At 38.8% G+C, this 20,327-nt stretch overlaps 1 protein-coding gene across 1 annotated transcript in view; it reads left to right on the top strand.

Annotated features, from left to right (window-relative positions):
- LOC138153195 (uncharacterized) overlaps positions 1 to 20,327 on the top strand; it is a 201,182-nt gene that overhangs the window by 121,709 nt on the left and 59,146 nt on the right. Inside the window, exon 30 of the mRNA XM_069077336.1 lies at positions 1,705 to 1,843. Within this exon, the coding sequence (XP_068933437.1) occupies positions 1,705 to 1,843 (139 nt within the window). The remainder of the gene's footprint in view (positions 1 to 1,704; positions 1,844 to 20,327) is intronic.

Here is a 20,327-nt window from a genome sequence, read left to right as displayed (position 1 = left end):
TACTTAGCACCACACCCAGAAATAACTGGCCGTGTAACCTTGAGCAAGTTATTTAACCCCAATTGCTTTAAAAAAAAAAAAAAGAGGCAAACAGAGAAAATATGCAACGAATACACAGGGAACTCTTTACAAGAAGGGGTGAACAAGACCAGTGAAGCTTCACAAACTGGCTTGTAAAATGTCTATCATTCTTTTCTCTACTAAGCATAGCCACGAATAGGCGTGGTTGCCAACAAGAAAATGAAAATGTGGTTACTAATAAAATCATGCAAATGCTTGAAGTCACACTAGAGGATTGAGTGTGTGAGCGTGTGTGTATTTTCCCGTCTGAGTTCACTGACCTTATGAAATCTATTGATGGACGTCCCCATAGAATTAAGACCAAGAACCTTTGCAATAAGCTATTCCATGCCCTTCACATTCCCCAAACCTTCACAGACGTAAAAGACTCCAAAGTGTAAGAGGTCTTTATAGAGGTCTCCCAGTCTATCTCCCTCATTTTACAACAGAGGAAATTCCCCAGGGAAGTAAATGACTTTCCCAAGGTCAATGGATAAAGATTATTAGATGTGGGATTTGCACTTAGTTTCACTATCCCCCTGGGTCAGTATTCTTTCCATTGTACCAAACTTCCTCTTTTATCATCTGGAAACTAACTGAAGGGTCTTAACAAAATTTACTAGCAAAACCTTGCTTATTCCCACCCTTTCTCCAGGATAAGAGTAGACAAATTGGGTCTCTTTTGCCATAGTGCCTTATTATAGTCATACAGCCATCCAGAAAGAGAGGCAAGGATGGTTTGCTTTTTGATTTTGAGATACTCTTTTGTACTTTGCTCCCCTGGGGCTGTCTTTCTTCTTTGACCCTGGAGGATGGATCAGAAAATTTGGATGTCCCAGGGCCGAAAAGTGAGTGCTAGCTCTTAAGGCTGCTTGGGATCTTGATTTTCTTAATGGCATTATCCTAAGAAAGCAGAGGACACAATATGAGTGAAGATAAATTAAAAGTTCCCAGAGGCTTTAAGAAAGGAGGCCTGTTCCTAAGGAACCACCAGTTCCTTAGTTTTCTCTTTTTCCCCTAGGCACAAGGCTAGAGCCTCATAAATCCTCCAGTTGTAATTTTATCTCTACATTTTGTTCCTGTTGTAGCATAGAAGGAAGCAAGTTTCTATCTTACAGGGGGTGGAAGGAAGGAAAAGAGAAATCAGACTCTGACTTCTAGAACACACAGTTTTGCTGGCCTGGCACATTATTGATTAATGCAAGTTTGGAGAATTTTTGTTGTTGTTTCTAAGACAATGTAGGGTTAGGGACAAGAGGGGGGGCAGTTGAGAGGGGGAAAAAGACCGAAAAAAATGACTAGTGAGAAATTAGTACTGGGCATTGGGGCAAGGTTATAGCAACCTGAGTCAACCCACAGTTAGCAAGTAGCATTTATCAAAGATATCCCAGACTCAGAGTCAGAAGATCTGGATTGTAATCCTTGACCCTGCTACTTATAAGCTTCATGACCTTAGGCAGGTTATCTCACCTCTCTGAGCTATTTTTCCCTCTTCTGTAAAATGGACAAGACAGTACTTATACATCATAATGTGGCTTTGAAGAATAGGGGTTGCAGGGGAGAGGTTCTTAAAGCATGAAGTTCTAGAAGTTCACAAAGCACTAACTACATGTGAACCTTGCTTGTATATTGTGGGCTCTCCAGGGGCTGAACTTAGAGATGTGCAGCGAATGATTGACAGCCTTCAGAACCCCCAGGATCCTAACCAAGTGGCCCAGTTACTAATGATCCGAAGAGAAGTTATGTTTCTACAATTTGATGCGGCTGTGAGACACCTTATCCGGTAAGCACTGTGAATGCCATTCTGTGAATTCTCTTTGCTGGGAGACCATCCAGGAAGGACCGACCCCTCTTGGCAAGATTGGGAAAGAATGACTTTAAAATAAATGTGTTTAAAGCAGATTGACCCCCAAAATTCCCTCTGCCAAATAGTCTCTCTTACAAAAACTATCCCTGATTTCTCCTCCTCTCCTATGATAAGAATTATTCTTTCTTTATTTGGTGAAACAGAAGTGATCTCAACTGTCTTCTCTGTCTACCTCTGTTGCCCCTTTTTCTCATTGGTGAGTTCTTCCTGGAGCCTCCATTTTGAGAAAGGGCCATTTGATTTTGGCACAAATACCTCTGTGCCCACCCAGTACTGACTTCCCCATTTCTGGTCCTTTTATTGTGTTGTCTTCTACCACTAGAATACGAGCTCCTGTTTGTTTGCTTTTGTTTTTTGCTTGGAGTTGTATCTTCAGTGTTTGGCAGAGTGCCTGGCACTAAGTCAACCCTTAGTAAATGCTGTTGACTTGTTGACTTGAGCTAGATGGTGAAGGGATTTGAAATCATGCACTATGTGAAATCAGATGAAGGAACTGAATAAGAGAAGCCTGGGAACAGGGGGTTACATACTTCCTGTTTTCAAGAATTTGAAAGAACGTCAAGCAGGAAAAGGATTAGACTTTATCTACTCAACCGCAGAAGGCAAAACAATAATCATTAGGTCAGTGTCTGACCTGGAAGGGATAAGGGGAAGGGGATATTGGCAGGAAGGTTGGGGGAAAGGGTATTGGCATTTGCTCTAACAGGTGGGAATCTCCTAGATGGGTTGTGGAAGGTCAACGTGGGAAAGGAGGGAAGGAAGTCCCACCCCTCCCTCTTGCTTAGGCCTGAGTGGCTTCAAATGCTACCTCTGATATATGTCCTACTTGTGAAAATCATGAATGTCTGACAAATCCTTCAGTTTTCTCTTACTTCCTCCCCCCCCCCTTTCAAAAAGGACAGCAGAATTTCCAAAAACAGCTGAATGTGCTGTTCAATTTTTTTTCTTAATGTAAATCAGAGAGACTTTTGCCTACATAGGCACCAGACAAATAAAGCAATTTACTTACAACTTCATGAATATTGTATTTGACTAGTGTAATCATGGCCTTAAAGAGAAGATTTTACTTAAATTACAACTCACTGAGTTTCAGCTTCAGCCAGAATAAGTGTGGGAAAGATGGAGGGGTGGGGGAATAGGACAGCCCCTGTGGATTTCTTCTTATCTTTAGGTTGCTGGAAAAACCGTGTTTCACTTTGATTAACCACGGTCTGAATACCCATTCAATGGCGAACTCTATGAATGAAGTATTCTTAACTTCAGTTTAGAAGTGTGTCGACCCAGGGTTCCACAATAAGAATGAAAAGGGTTATTTAATTGTTGTTTATATAACATGTTCGTTCTTGGCAGAGGTCAGTTCTGTGAACTTAGACTACAAGCTAGTCCCATAGGTGTTTTATTCCAATTCAGAAAGGAGGATGTTTTGAAAACAAGACAGAAAACAAACCAAAAAAAATTTTTTAAGTTGATAATTAGCATCCCTTTAATTGACAAAAGGCTTTGAAAAAAAAAAAGTAGTTTATCAAGGGGTTCAGAATGAGAAGGGTAGCACTATAGTACAGTAGAAAGAGCACTAGGGACAGAGGACCCTCTGACACTTTGTAACATTGGACAAGTAAATCGATCTCCTTGGTACCATTTCCTAGTCTCTTAAAAAAAACAAAGGGGGTGGGGAGTGGGGTGTGAATTAGAAGATACCTAAGGATCAAAGGTCCATTTTGCCTTTTTAAGCATCTCATTAAGATTTGGTTCAGCTACATCCAGACAGAAAAGGGAGAGTTATAATAATTAATAAATAATCATCATCATAATAGCTAGTCTTTATATAGAACATACTGTGCTAAACGCTTTACAAATATCATCTCATTTTATCCACTCAACAACCCTTATTTTACAGTTAAAGAAACTGAGGTAAAAGATTAAGTGACTTGCCCAAGGTTACACAACTAGTAAATGTCTAAATTGGGATTTGAACTCATGCACACAATGACTGTTTTCATAGCTTGGATCTGTGATTGAAAGATGATCAGGTGAACACGACTGTGCAAAAGCTCTATAACTGATTTCCCTCTTATGGGCCAAGCAACATCCAGATAAAAGTCTTCTTCAAAACCTCAGGATCAATGTATGCTTATCCCATAGTTGACTTTCTTTTGAATACTGCTGGTGAAGCCTTTCTGAGCTAACTATTCTTTTTTTTTGGGGGGGGGGGGGGGAGGCAGTTGGGGCTAAGTGACTTGCCCAAGGTCACACAGCTAGTTTTTTGTGTTAAGCATCTGAGGTTGGATTTGAACTCAGGTCCTCCTGACTCCAGGGCCAGTGCTCTAGTCACTGTGCCAACTAGTGGCCCCTGGAGCTGACTATTCTTCTGTCCAACCTGAGTTAAGCCTTAGGCAAAATTAGGAAGTAGGTGAAGTCTTCATTGTACTCTGCCTCACCTGTCCCATTACCATTTCAAAATCATCACATCCCAAACTAACTTCACTGTATCCCCCATGTCCCATTTCTCTATTTTTGTTGACATAGTGCCTTAATAGAAAGAGTAAGGCAGCCCAGCTAGTGGCTACAATGCTAGACCTTGAGTTAGGAAAACCTGACTTCAGATCTTGCCTCTGACACTTTCCAGTTCTGCGATTCTTCATGCCTCTCTCAGCCCCATTTGTCTCATTGGTAAAATGAAGAACTTGAACTAGAGCAAAGATTAAAAACTTGGTCTTCAGGCTGCATCAGATTAAAATATAATTAAGAAATATTTAACATAAAATAAAAATACAATAAATAACAAATGGAATAAATAAATTATAACTAATGATGAATAATAAAAATGCAATAAAACATATAATGCTAATTTGTGGGTTTCTAAGTCAATATGTGGCTAGCATGAACCCTTATGTACAGTTTAGTGACTCCCCTCCCTACTTCTGTTTGAATTTGATACCACTGGACTAGAGGGCCTCAAAGGTACTCTTTAGCATTGAATCTATCATCCTATGATCTTCCCAATCACTTAGGCTTGAAACTTCAGAACTATATTTTACTCTTCTCTTTGCCTCACTCTTTCCCCTCTTCCCAAATAGGTCCTTCTTTCTTCTCACCCTGACAATGGTAGCTGCTTCCTGACTGCAACAGGATGGTGTTCCTTCCCCGCCCCCCAGCCCCCAGACTCTTCTTTCTGCCATCTATCTTTCACACAGCCCAAATAATCTTACTGAAACAAAACTGCAATCATGTCAATCCCCTGCTTAAAAACATTCATGTAGGCTCATATGCAAACTCCTCTGCCTGGAATTTCAGATTCTACACTCTGGCTGGGAAGTATTGCCTGCCCTCTCCTTGGCCCCAATGAAATACTATCTATCCTCTTTTAGGTAAGACCAGGCCTACATTCATCCACACAGCTACTACTAAATTTTATAATAATGAATATTGTGTAACTATTCAATAATTTTTAAAAATTCTGTCTCATTTCAGTTTGCAGTCATTTTCCTAGCACAGAGTGTGAGACCTGGAATCAGGGAAACTTGAATCCAAGGCTTCTTACTAGCTGTTCCACTTAGCTGTGTGACCTTAGACAAGTCACTTGTTTTCTCTGGGTCTCAATTTACTCATCTGAAAAAAAAGGGAGTTGAGGGAGTCGGACTCGATAGCCTTAAAGGTCCCTTCCAGTTCTAAGACTATGATACTATGATTCTTAATTCTATACTATAAACCTTGCAAGCAGAAGCTGGGTCTTATTCATTGTTGTATCTTCTAACTCTTAGCACAATGCTACTTACAGAGCAGCTACTTAATAAACGCATGTTGAATTGCAGTTTAATTGGCATTGGATCTTTCCTACTCATCCTTTTGGGTCTTGAGCATTTACAAAAGACTTATTATTCCTAGGCTTCAATTCAAGTCAATTCACTTAACAAAAATTTATTAAATAACTCCTGTGTACAGAATCAAGGGTAAGGAACCTGTGGCCTCAAAGCCATGCGTGACCCTCTAGATCCTCAAGTTTGGCCCTTTGACTGAATCCAAACTTCACAGGACAAAAATCCTTTTAGTCTAAATGTTTAGATAAGTTTGAATGACTTATCCAGGGTCACATCTAGTAAATGTCTTAGGTTGCGTCCACTACTCCAGGACTGGCCTCAGTGAGGGCATTAGGGATATGAGGAGCTCTGAAAGACTAAGGGCTTCCCAAATATCTGCCTTAGTAAAGCTACTATAAGTCCAAAATTTCTACCATCTGTGTCACTCATTTTGGTTAAAACCCCCTTTTAAAATGGAAATGTATGGGGCAGAGCCAAGATGTCAGCATAGAAGCAGGAAAACTCCATGTGCTCCCTCCATAACCACCTCAAATACCTATAAAAAATGACTCTAAACAAACTTTAGGGCTATACAACCCACAAAGTGACAGAGAGAAACAAATCTCCCACTGAAGTCAGCCTGGCAGGCCAGCAGAAAGGGTCCATTGCAGCATGCTGGGAGCAGAGTCCAGTCCTGCTTGAGCCTGCAGTTTTAGCCCCAGGGCAGCCACGACCAGCCATGGCTGGAGGGACTTCAGGAGAGTGGATCACCAGCAGCTGTGGTGGTTTCCAGAATTATCAACCCATAAATGCCAAAGATAATGTGAGAGGTCAGTGTGGACTTTGGAAACAGGGGGTCTGGGAGTGGGGTCCAGCCTCTGCCCCCAAGGGAGAAGTGGCTGAGGGGCAGCAGCCACTGCGTGACTGCTTTAGCTCCTGGCCTTCAGATTGTAGGGGGACTAAGCGACCATTCCAAGGGGTAATCACTCTTCTTTAACCTGCTTGGGTCTGGATCACTGTCTAGGGTAGAGGTCCTAGGGTACGTGACCAGTGAGCCAGAGTATGTGGAGGCTTCAGAGAGGGCAGCCAACTAATAGCGCTGGCAGCTGAGAAAACCCTAGCAATTTGGGACAATGCTCTCCTCTCTGGAAGCAGAGTAATATTACTGTGGAAAAAAGTTCACAAGTCAAGTAATTGAGTGGCAACATGAGCAAGCAAAGGAAGCAAAGCAAGCATGGTAATCTGACTTTAGACTCCTATTTTGGACCAGTTCAAATTTTGCTTAGAAGTTTTTGGTGCAGGAGTTCTGACTTCACTGTGCCAGAGCCTGTGGAGGCTTGAGAGAGGGCAGCCAACTAATAGCTCTGGCAGCTGTGGAAACCCCAGCAATTTGGGACAAAGTTCTCCTCTCTGGAAGTAGAGTTCTACTGTGGCAAAAGGCTCAAAAGTCAAGTAATTGAGTGGCAACATGAGCAAGTAAAGGAATCAAAGCAAGCACAGCAGTCAAACCTTAGATTCCTTTTTTGGGGACAAAAAGGATCAAAGCATGGAACAGGAGGAAGACAACAAAGTCAGAACTCCTATACCAAAAGCTTCCAAGAAAATATGAACTGGTTACAAGCCAGAGGAGCTTAAGAAGGATTTTGAAAACCAAATAAGAGAAGTGGAGGAAAAATTAGGGAGAAAAATTAGAATGATGCAAAAAAATCATGAAAAGAGAGTCAACCTGACTGAAGAAAATAATACCTTAAAAAATAGGACTAACTCAAATGGCAAAAGAGGCTCAAAAAGCCAATGAGGAGAAGAATGCCTTAAAAAGCCAAATTTGCCAGATAGAAAAAGAATCTCCAAAGCTCACTGAAGAGAATTATTCCTTTAGAATTAGATTGGAGCAAATGGAAACTAGTAACTTTATGAGAAATCAAGATACTATTAAACAGATATAAACAAATAAAATGGAAATGTATTTAATTGAAAAGGGTAACCTATCAAATCATAGAACCCATTAGTAGCCATTAGCAACATGGCATGTCCAAATAGGATAAGATCATAAATTGGAAGGGAACTTCAAGTTTTTTCTAGTACAACCCTTTTATTATACAGTTAGTGGAAAAAACTGAGACAATCGATGTGATTTGCCCAACGTTGAACGACAAAACTAAGTTGTCTGGCTCTAAATCTTGTGTACTCCCACTCTACTTACTATTATTTTGGAAAACAGAAAATAAAGGCCTGTGTGTACAGGATACAGGACTGATAAATTTTGTTAAAAGAGTAAAAGTTAGGAAAAGCCAGAAACACAAAGTTCTATTCCAGGAAAGGTCGACCAAAGAAAAATTTTGACATCAAGGTAGGAAACTAGGTGGCCATAAGACAGCAGGAATGCACTGGGCCCATGGACGAAGGGGCAAGGTATCCCAAAATTAGAAGAAGAAGACCCTAAAAATGGGGGGTAGGCAGGAATGGGAGCAAGAGGACAAACTTCCCTGTTTCATCATCTTAATTAGCACTGTCCTTGCACACTAGAAAAACTGAGAAGGAAAAATAAAGAACCAGGAAAAAATAAATCACCTTTGAATATTCCAATTCTCATCTGACTGAAGATATAGATGTTTACCTCATGGTATATTGTATAACCTAACAGCATTCTATAGGTTAAGAGAGAGAAAGAATCAAAAGCACTCTGCAATAACCAAACAAAATCCATCCTGACCTTATACAATTTGATTATGCACCCAAATTACTTTTCATGTACTATCTTTCAAAGAAATATAAGGATTGCTACAACCAGATCAAAGTGGATTTTGAGAGCTGACTTATTAAATTTTCAGCGTGAGCATTTAAATATCAGGAACTGGTAAATGATATAAGTCAGGCCCTGATTTATAACTTTTTTGATCTCCTAGACTTAAGAAAGTGATGAAGAAGATGTTAGCAAAGTAGATTAAACTCAAAATTGTGTCCAATGTACATTTTTTTGGTGGGGATGAGACCTACTTCTTTAAATATTTAATAGCATATATGCTTATATGTGTATATAGCATATTGTAGATACCTACAAAAGCCCAACTTCTAATTTTAATATAATAAGATTAATAAAAGCCTCAAAGCAGGTATCCATAGACATCATGGCATTTTGTGCTTTAGTGTGTATGTATGTGTTCTGTCTAGTTGAATGGTTGAAAGGAAGTTTTTAGCCACTTTTTCCACTTTGTCTAGCATGGATGATTTCTTTCACATTGCTCTGGATTTCATAAATATAATTAGTACAGTATTATCTGTGCACAGGAATATTTGGATTACATCACCATCACTTTCTTTTGTTTGGACTCTGTATAAACCAAGAACAGTTTAGGTGAGCCTTACGTCTTGCCTTTGATGTCAATAATCAGCCAATGAGAAACAAAGTTACCTCCATATTTGCTTCTATTGCAAAAAAAAAAATCTTGTTTAATTTAGTAACTCTATCAAGAGTCCAAAATTTTTACCATCCAAGTCACCATGTTGGTTAAAGCGCTCACTTTTAAAATGGAAATGTATTTAACTAGATTATGACCCCATGTACAAAAACATCATGGAAGAAAATGGTAGAAAAAATAAAAGCAATATACTTTTATACACACACACACACACAATCAATGTGACTTGCCCAAGGTCACTCTGATAGATAAGTGACAAAACTAGGTTGTCCGACTCCAAATTCTGTGCACTCCTACTCTACTCACTATTATTTTGGAAAACAGAAAACAAAGGCCCTGTGTGCACAGGATACAGGACTGATAAATTTTGTCAAAGGAGTAGAAGTTAGTAAAGGCTAGAAACATGAAGTTCTATCCCAGGAAAAGTAGACCAAAGAAATATACATTGTTGTGTATGTGTGTGTGCACATGTATGTATATGTCTACATACAATACGTATATGTATGTGTACCTATGTATACATATGTACACACATATACGAATGACACCTTGTTTAAGAAAAGCCTTAGTAGATTCACTTTGTTTTGCTGAGCCAGATAGTGCTGGCAATTTATTCCATTCTTTTGCAACCTTCACTTCTACTGAGATATCTCAAGAATCGGTCTCTGAGGTCTTTGCTATTGTGTCACATCCAGTTCAGGGTATCTGTGATCTTTTCCATTTCCTCTTAAGTACCAATTACACTTCTTCACAAAATATATTGACTCCAGAGTTGGTAGGGTCCCAGTACAGAGGCTCCACTAATCATGACTGGTAAAAACAGATCACAGTAAAGATTCCTGCACCATTGATTCATGTCAAGGCTGTCATTCTAGTTTCATCTAAAAGTGCTCTCAGGATAATCAGGCTTCCCTAGATCTCATGCTAAGCTCCCTACAGATTCATTTTCTGTTTTTTTTTTTTTTACCTAACCACTATTCACTGTTTTGTAAAGCTATATTGCTTTTGTTTTTTTTTTCCTACCATTTTCTTCCATGATGTTTTTGTACATGGGTTTATAATCTAACTTGGTATCAGCCTTTGGTGCACAATGATGGTGATTGACAGATTAAGCCTTTGCTAAAAAAAAAAGCAGTTGCTTGGCCTCCTCATTGAGGTGGCTATTTTGTAACTTCACTAAAGAATGCTTATAGAATTAATTTTTTTTAACTTTTGCCTATTTTCCCATGTTTTAGAGTTGACAGATTGTTTAAACAGATTGGGCTTGAGCTCCTAGGACTGTATCCAGTGTCTGCTTCTCATCTTTGTCTGTTCTGCTAATTCAGTATGTACATTGACCTTTGCTCTAGCCAGTCAATAATCCGGCTACACACAAACAGCTGATTCTGAAATGGCAGCTGTGCTTGTAATCAGTGATTTCCTAAGAGTCAATTTCCTTTTTTTCTCTCATATTATGTTCTTACCATGTCCAACACTTTCTGACTTCCTTTCTTGAAGAAATCTTTCATGGTGTACAGAGGTGAAGCTTCTGAGTAGTTTCTGAGCTCTTTTTTTTTTCATCCTGAATTTCATGTTTTCAAGATCATTTTTGCCATTTCTTGTGTTATCTTTTACATTGCAATGTCAGGGTGTGTATTGATTTAGTTTAGAGAACCCTGTCAAAATATCTCAGATGATTTATTTACTTTCTCCTCTATAGTGGATGTTGGCATGTAAGCTGCACTTATCTTCATGTTTTTGGCTTGCTTATGAACATCATAATCAAGCAGAATCATGTATCATAATCAACAAGTATGTATTAAGCATCTATTTATGTTCCAGTTACAGTAATAGGTGTTGAAGATATAAAGATTAAAATTAAACAGCCCCTGCCCTCGAAGGAATTTCTATTTTATTTGATAAATTATTATCACTAATTTATTATTTATGTTGTCTTTATTATACCTTGAAGTATTATGAGCATTTCAATGCAAGATAATCAAGTTTTGTTTTTTTTCCTATCAGGCTTCAAGGAGCAAAGCAAAACAAAACTCAATGCAGTACTCAATCCATCCCATGTTTGGCCCTTACATTCCCTGCTAGTCTCTGCATTTTTCTGAAGATATTCTGAACAGATTCTATAGAATTGCTATCACCTCTGCTGCTTTTCAATATTTTCAAGGCAGTATTGTTCATAATCTCCCATACTCCTCTTCAATAGAATTTTATAAATGAGTTTGTGTTCTAAACCTGTGTTGCCCTTGACTGGCACATCTTTCTGCTTGGCACAAAGATGAAATGACAACTGGCCCTGGTAGTTTGGGAGCTCTTTTGGCCAGACCTCCTGACTGAGATGATGTTTTAATGTAAATAAACTTATGCAAGAAATGGTAAAAATTAAACTCAATAAATATATTTTCCTTCCCCCCCCCATTTCTCATGTGGGTCATGGCTTGTTTGAATAGGTCAGATTGAAGGTTATTGTTTTACTGTGTTTTCCACTCTTGTTTATCTTTTCTTCAAACTTGTTGATCATGGCCCTTGTTCTAATTAGTTGATGGTCTAAGTGCACAGAGACAGCTAATTCTAAAATTATTTCCACATAATCAGGCATTTTTTTCTGTTTATTTTGGTAATGTTTGGTGCTTGTCACATCACCTTCTGGCTCTGTTTAAAAAGAATATATCCATAGCGACCTCTTGGCAGAGAGGCAATGGACAAGGTGTGTAGAACGGAGCATAAATTTTCAAATGACCACATGTTAATTGTTTTACTTGACTATATATTGATGTTGTCAGTGTGGCATAGTGGATAGAGAGCTGGCTGTGGAGCCCAGAAGACGTGGGTCCAAGTCCCACTTCTGACATATACTGGCTTTGTGATCCTAGATAAGTCATGTAACCCTTTGGCACCCCATGCAACTATTCACAAAGTACAAAGAAGGTACCAATCTATATTGATAGGATTTCCTCACTGGGAGCTCCCTATACCTATGATATCACAAGCCTAGGGAGAAAAAAACTACAACACCCTTTTGGTTGTAAGAGAAGATTTCTATTTTATTGGAGAGTATTTAATAGGCAGTGATAGAAATGCAAAAAGAGAAAGAAAAGAGCATCAATAAACTTTAAAAATACACAGGCAAAAATGAAAAGTTCAGAAAGAGATATGAAGACAACAATTTTGTTTCTACTGTGTTAAATTTAATATGTGATAGGAATTGGACCTGATTTCAGAAGTATAGGAAATTCCCAGATAAGGAAATACCAGTTAGCAACTTCAGCTGAGAGAGATGTCTAGCCCACCAAGAGGCTGAGTCTCGCCTAGTGCTATACAGACAGTCTACATCAGAGGCAGGCTTTGAACTCAGGTCTTCATAACTGCAAAACTTATTCTATATCTATTAAACTTAAAAGGAAAAAAAAACAAAAAAAAATGTATAACAGGAAGTTCATTGTTTCTTACAAAGGCCTTATTTATTCACATTTATATGCTGAAATGTTCATTGTTGATGATTAAATAAAGATATATATGTATGTTAGTATATGTATACATATGGACATATGTATACATATATAGTATTCCTAATATATACTCATGAGACTTCCAGCTCTGACTGGCCTTTAAAATTTCTTATCCCCATGTGTGTTTTCCAATTTTTCACTATCCTCCCTGGTACCCACCTTTGCAAAGGATGTGTTACCTTGGTTTGGAGGATCTTATCAAGTCCTTTGTCAAATTTTTCTACCTCTTCACCCTCTGCCACATATATAGGCACGTGAACTGCAGCTAATCTTTGCCATGCTCCCTCTGCTTCTGCTCATAACAAGCACTGAAAGACAAAATGACCAAATGTCCCATGAAATGATGTTCCTTGCCGCCTTTGGGCACCCACACGACGAAACTAACTTTGCCAATTCTTGTTCATCTCCCCGAGGAAAACTACTTAAGTACAACTTCCTTTTATCCAGCAGTTTCATTCATTGCTACAAGGTTCATACAGATGTAGCTCAGTTCTTCCTAGGCTGTATCAATTCACAGATCAACGTACACAGATCTCACCTTTAGAGTAATAGCAGCTGATTTTATATTTGTAGATAGTCTGAAAACTTTGATTCTTAGCATTCTCTGCCCCCCTTTCCACCATTCAACTGAAGGTAGGGGCTTTACAGGGCTGGGTTTTTTTTTTTCTTTTGTTTTATGGATTACTATGGGTTTGGCCATAGGCAAAAAAAATTCATTTCCTGGTAATGAGCCCCTTTGTAACTTAGCTTATTTGGTCCTTGGACAGCAGATGTGATCTGTCTGTGGGACTAAACTTTTAAGATCTTTCATTCAACAAGTAAAAGTTGTTAAATTTTATGCCTTATGGTCATGGCCTTCAAGAACTCCACACTATGACAAAGTCAGAGGATCTTGTGGAATTAAATTATTTAGCACTTTCAAAAGCCCAACTTCTAATTCTAATAAAATAAGATAAAATAAATAGTTTTTTTTTTAACCCACAAACCAGGCATCCATAGACGTTATGGCACTCTGGGCTTTAGTGTGTATATGCATATCTGTCTGTCTTTCTGTCTTAGTTACATGGGTGATATGAAGTTTTTATCCACTTTTCCCAGTCTGTCTGACCAAGGCTGATCTTTTTCACATTGCTCTGGATTTCACTTAGGAAACTTTGCAGTGTTTCAGGGTTCATTGTGTATGGGTCAGAAGACCACCTTCCCAAAATAACTCAGAGACTTCTCAAGGTAGAAGCAAAAACTTTATTACCATCTCTCTTCCGAGAAAGAGCATCTCCAATCCAATGAAAAGTCAGAAGGGAGGAGCACCCTACAGAAGGCAAAAGCATAATTATAAAGCCCTAACGTGGGAATTCCACACCCTCTCAACTGTCCCATCTTACCATTGGTTGGTAAGGCAAGCTCACAATCTTCTTATTAATGCCAACCAATAGGCACAAAGCCCTCTCAATTCATTGCCAAAATTATTACTAATGAGGCTCTAAATCTGTTAGATAACATACATAATATATGAGGTCCACTAAGCAAGCACAGTAACAACCCCAGAATATTGAACCCCCTTCAGTTCAACCTAGATGTGTCCTTATCTGGGCCTGAGTGCCCCAAGGCTGCTGTCTGCTTTCCAATTGGTCAAATCCACCTACTGCTGCCAGCTCCTTCTATTCTACATTATTTTATTTTTAGTATTATCTAGGAGTTCTCTGAGAACTGGGAACCCAACTTCTTCCCAAGGCTACTGCCTCAACTCTTCCCAAGGCTACTGTCTGGTACTTTTTATCAGTAGTCTTGTTTCAGCAATTCTTACAGTTCTGTAGAAACTTAACCCTTTGCTACCTCTCACACTACCATTCCTTTCCCCAAACTAAAAACACCTCTAATTTGGTATCAATAGTTAATCCAATCAATTGTATTAATACCCAATAGCTTTTACATTGCCTTGAAATACACAATGACCCCTATATATATATGGGGAAACAATCTTGAACTTAGTGACAGAGTATAAGGAAGAAATAAAAATGTAATAGGATGTTCAGAATGGGGAAACTTCACCGCAAGTTATCCCTCACAAATGTAATTAGGATAATGATAAAATGGGAATGAAAATTCCTGTAGTACCAAAATAGGGTTATTTTGAGACATAAGTGAGATAATCTATCTAAATCTATCTAAACCAAATAAATAACATTCATTATAATTATCCTATTATTTGTGCTTTTCATTAAACTAAATCACCTAGGATAGCCAGATGGCACAGCAGAAAGAAAGAACATTGGGCATGGAGTCAGGAAGACCTGAGGTCAAATCAGAACTCATACATTTTCTGTGTGAACCTAGGCAAATCACTTAAGCTCCTTTTGCCTCAGTTTCCTCATTTGTAAAATAGAGATAATAATAGCACCTACCTCCCAAAGTTATTGTGAGGATCAAATGAAAAAATAATTGTCAGGTGCTTAGCACAATGCTTGACACATATTAAGTACTATGTAACTATTAGCTATTATTATTATTATCTAAGTCTGATTTTGTAGTTTGCATATGATTTGAATAGCATTCAGTATTAAGAATTGGAATTTAATTTGAATCTTCCTCAGTGGTATTCTGAACTCAACTTTCCAAAGATGTGTATGAAGATTGTGCTGGCATAGGGAAATAGTCAGGACGTGTTTTCAGTGGGTTAGTGTGAGCTTAAGACTTATGCCTAAATGTGCTAGGACAGGGGAGAACATTTCATGGTATGGAATAAGTCCACAGTAAAGAAAACCAGTGTTGTGAAGACAAAAGATAAGAAGAAATAGATAAGAAGTGGGAGAAAGGGACTAGAAAAGTGAGTAGAAACAAAGCTGAAGGAACAAGCCAAAGGAGAAGTTACCTTCCTTTGCTTCTTTGCACATTTGGGGTACTACTATAGGTATAGAACACTGTAGACTTTTCTTATATGTTGACTAGCTTTCGTGAACTTCTTTTTTCCCTTTTAAAAAATTCTTTACTGTAAGGGATGGCTCCTAGGTCTGGGAGGTGGGGATGGGGGTGGAAGTTGTGTTGGAGAAATACATTAGGAAGCACAGGTGATATTAAAACAAAATATGGCAATACAATTTTTTAAAGAGAGATCTGGAGGTCTTAGTGGTTGGGAATCTCAGCATGAGACACTAGTATGATATGGCAGCTAAGAAAGCTAATGAAATTATAGACTGTATTAAGAGAGGCATAGCGGCTAGGAAGGAGACTATAGGCCTGTTACTGTATTCTGCCCTTATAAGACCATAAAGTATTGATTGTTACAGCGGGTACCCTAGTATACCCAGGATTGTTGTTAGCACAGGTTCTTGGATCTGCTTTTCTAAAGGAAAGTAACTCAAAAGGGGTTAGCAATCTTACTTTAATCAAACACACATATATATCATTCACTTAGTTCAGGGGAAAAAGTCAGCACCCTGAACTTCAGAGAACACAAACAGAAATTGCAAGCAGACAAAAAAATACAGACAGAGAAAATAACAAAATCCAACAGACAAACAGATGGGTCTTCTAGCTGTCTGATCATTTATTTTTTGTTTTTTTATTTTTTGCTTTTTGGAGGGCAATTGGGGTTAAGTGACTTACCCAACATCACACGACTAGTTTTTGTGTTGTGTCTGAGGCCAGATTTGAACTCAGGTCCTCCTGACTCCAATGCTGGTGCTTTATTCACTGCGCCACCTAGCCTCCCCATAGCTGTCTGATCATTACATACATACAGTGTTAGTTACCAGAGAGGGAAGCACCAACATCTGGGTTTTCAAAGCCAAGGGGTGCAATGATTGCCCAGAGTCTCATCTGGCCAGATTGCACAATTCTTCCCATAAGTGAGCCCCAAAGCAAAACTTCACCTCAGGGTATATATATAACCTTCTCCAGGGTCAGAGAACATCACAGCCTTTGTGACCCACTGCCTAATTACAAAGTACCAGAAGCTTCCTGGAAAACAAGCAAGCCTCCCCTAAGCAAGTTTCTCTTATTGAGCTCCAAGTGAGGTCCATTAAGGGGCAGGGAACATCTTCAAATTCCCTTACCATTACATGATTTTAGATTCTAGAGCCACATTTTAGTAAAATTGTTAATAAGTTGGAGAGAGTTGCGCAGAGTAGCGTAGCCAAGATGGTGAAGGGTCTTGAGTTCATGCCCTCATCGAAGTAACTAGGGATGTTTGTCCTGGAGGATAGATGATGGTAGGGAGTGGAGGGAACAGGGACAGTAAAGAGAGATTATCGCTACCTTATTTGAAAGGTTGTCCTGTGAGACTGGTAGCATACCTGTTCTTCTTGGCTTAAGAAGGGACAAAGTAAGGAACAATGGATAGAAGTTACAAAGAAGCTTGATCTACTGCCTCCAAGCAGAGTCCATGTTTGAACAGTATCATCGGTTTCTATACCTCTTACCTAAGAAAAAAAACATTCTGCCAACTAGACCTAATGAAGAATAGAATGAATTGCTTTGGGAAGTCGTGGCTTCATCCTTATTGGAGGTCTTCAAGCAATACCTTAAAAGCTATTGGTTTAGCGTGGTACAAGGGATTCTTTTTCAGGTACAGTTTGGACTAGATGGCCAATGAGGACCCTCAGACTCTGAAATCCAAAGTCCTTTGAAAAGAGCTTAAGACCTACCTCAGGTAGTCTGAGACTTGATCTCCTGGCTAATCAGAAAGATATGACATCCAAGGGCAACAATGTTTTAGAATATAAACTCACTTATAAACTATTTTCTGGAAGAGAGCGGAAGATTATGGACAGTGTAACCTTAGAGAAGAGTAAGAAAGGAAGGGAAAAACAAATTTACAGAGAGTTTGGCAGGAGTTCTAAATAAACTAAGTCACAGGATCATAGATTTGAAACTGGAATGGCATGTACTGATGATCTGGAAGGAAAACAGGAAGCAGACAAAAATTGAGATCTGTAAAGATTTCAATAGTAAACTGTTTTTTTTCTAGCAATATCCATGGAGCCACCTTGTTTGGGCTCTAACATCATGGTCCTTTATCTATAACATGAAACATCAAAGTATTAATGACTGGACAAACAGGTGGAATAGATCAAGTATAAAGAGGGGCTTGGAAGCAATCCAGTTCTGAGGGTACTGAGAGTTGGATTTCCAATATATCCAAAAGAAGAGAGAATTCTAAATACTTGGAAGAAATTCATGGACCTTATTACAGAAAAAAAAATGAGATGATAACTGTAGCCATAAGTCTACTTTTCTATCTCTATAAAATCTTTATGAGAACTATCTAGAGACATATCAAGAGCATCCTTCAAAGTTTATTGCACATTATTCTCCCTGACACATACTATGTTCTAGCTATACTGACCTATTTCCCTGTACATGAGAGTGACATGGCCAGACCTGTGCTTTAGGAATAGCATCATAGATTGAAGAGGGGATAGACGGGGGACAATTCTGATGTTATTGCAGCAGTCTAGCCTTGAGATGACAAAGGTCTCTAAAGTATGGTGGTGGCTGTGAGAAGTGAGAAAAGGACAGACACCAGAAAAATTGTGGAGGGAAAATCAGCACAACTTGGCATCTTATTTGGATATGTGGGGCAAGGTAAAAGAAAAAGTTGGGGATGACTCTCAGGCTGTGGACCTGTGTGAATGGAAGGATGATCATACCCTGTACAGAAACAGGTTTGCATGTAATCTCCCCCATTAAATTGTAAGCTCCTTGAGGGCAGGGACTGACTTTTGCCTCTTTTTGTACTCCCAGTGCTTGGCACAAGGTCTGGCACATATCAGGTGCTTAATAAATGCTTATTGATTTTAAAATTATGAAGTTGATAAGGTTTTGGCAGGTAAGATAACAGGGTTCATTTTGCTTGATGACCTTCTGATTACTAATATCAAATGAGGCATGTAGAAAGGATAAGTAGGCACATCAGAGAGGTTCACCACTGTCATAAAGGATGTACAATGCAGAATCCAAATGTCAGAAAGATGCCCTGTACATGATGAGTTCCTCCAGATGTTCCTGTTTTCATGAATGACGTTGTGCTGATTTCATCGAGCCTGGGGATGTTGCAGAGCCTCCTGAATAAGAACCCCTAAAAGAATTTGGCCTGATTATGAACACAGGGGAAAAAATATGAATGTAAATTAAGTGAATAAAGACTTATCATGAGGATGGTGGTATACAATTGAATGGACAACCTATAAAGCTTTGTCTATCAGTACATAAAACTTGAACAGATCCAGTAGATGCACACCATACTACATTCAGAACTGGATAGGAAGAAAGCAAGTTGACTTGTCTTCATGAAATTATGTGGTGCTTTTAGTGACACCCAGGCTTCTCCTTAAAATAAAGACAAGAATGGAATACCACACTCTACAACCAGTTAAAGGTGCAGGTCTTCCAAAGGGCCATAGAGAAATTCATGATCATTGTGATTAAGCTGTGATATATTACCAACAATCAGTTGAACAGTAGAATCATCATAAAGTCTATCAGAGAGATGCATAATTATGAAAGGAGGTGGGCTGGCCATGTAGCAAGATGGAAGGATAATTTGGATGTTCTTTTTGCTCTACTGGTAGCCATATAATGTCAAAAAATCTGGAACAGGGGTTCTTAACCTGTAGTCTGTGAACTTTTTAAGAAAATAAACTATTTTGATAACTATTTCAATATTATTGGTTTTCTCTGCAATTCTATGTATTTTATTTTGTGGATTTATAGCCATTGTTCTGAAAATGGGTCCATAGGCTTTACCAAACAACAAAGGGATCCATGAAGGTCCCCAGAATGTTGGATGGACATTGCAGAATTTACAGGAGGATATGGACAAGATTGGTATGAGACAAGAAGCTTTGAAAGAGTACAATTGTTATTTGTCCTCTGTTCTCAAAGAGGACCATGACATCAGGAAGGTGATGCCATGACTTGCAAGTGAATTGGATTTAAGTGAGGGAGAGCTGTGCAAAGTCACCAGCCTCACTTTCTCCTCTGGAGCCATCTGGGTCCAATGGCAAGATGTAGATCAGAATGACTGGAGATGACCCCAGAAAGGGTACAATATGCATTGGAGGCAATACCCACACTGGTTAAATTACCTACCTGTTGAAGTAATAATAATAATAATAATACCTCACATTTGTATAGTGCTTTAAGGATGACAAAATTCTCTACATACATTATCTCATTTGATCTTTACAACAATTTGTGAGGTAAGTGGTGTTACCCTCACTTTACAGCTGAAGAATCTGGGGCTAAAAAGAGTTGTGACATAGATAGCTAGTAAGGATCTGAGGTATGATTTCAACCCAGGTCTTCCTAATTCCAAGTCCGTCACTACCCATTATTCTGTGCTGTTAGATATGTTTATACATCAATTGCAACCAGAAAGTGTTGATGTTTTAATGTCAACCTGGAGAGATTTTTCCAAGACTATGTATTTGGCCCTATAGAAGAGAATCTTGCCATGAATGGAAGTTAGACTGGATGATATTGGAGGTCTCTCCCAAATGTGAGATTCTGTGATTATCCCAAATCAGGCACTGGTTTCCTGTTTTGTAAAAAGTACTCTGAGCACTTTATCAGCAGGACTTTCCTTTAGCAGTACAGTTAATCCAGGGCTGCCAAGTGGATAGTCAAATCAACAAGTATCAACTAATGTGCCCAGAGCTATATCAGGAACAGTAGGAAATAC

This window comes from Petaurus breviceps, unplaced genomic scaffold (genome assembly GCF_028583685.1).
Source record: "Petaurus breviceps papuanus isolate PSGF00001 unplaced genomic scaffold, PetGlider_PUasm1.0 90977, whole genome shotgun sequence".
Classification (NCBI taxonomy): domain Eukaryota; kingdom Metazoa; phylum Chordata; class Mammalia; order Diprotodontia; family Petauridae; genus Petaurus; species Petaurus breviceps.
The sequence above is the reverse complement of the archived record's forward strand: the minus strand, read 5'-3'. Positions and strand labels throughout refer to the sequence as shown.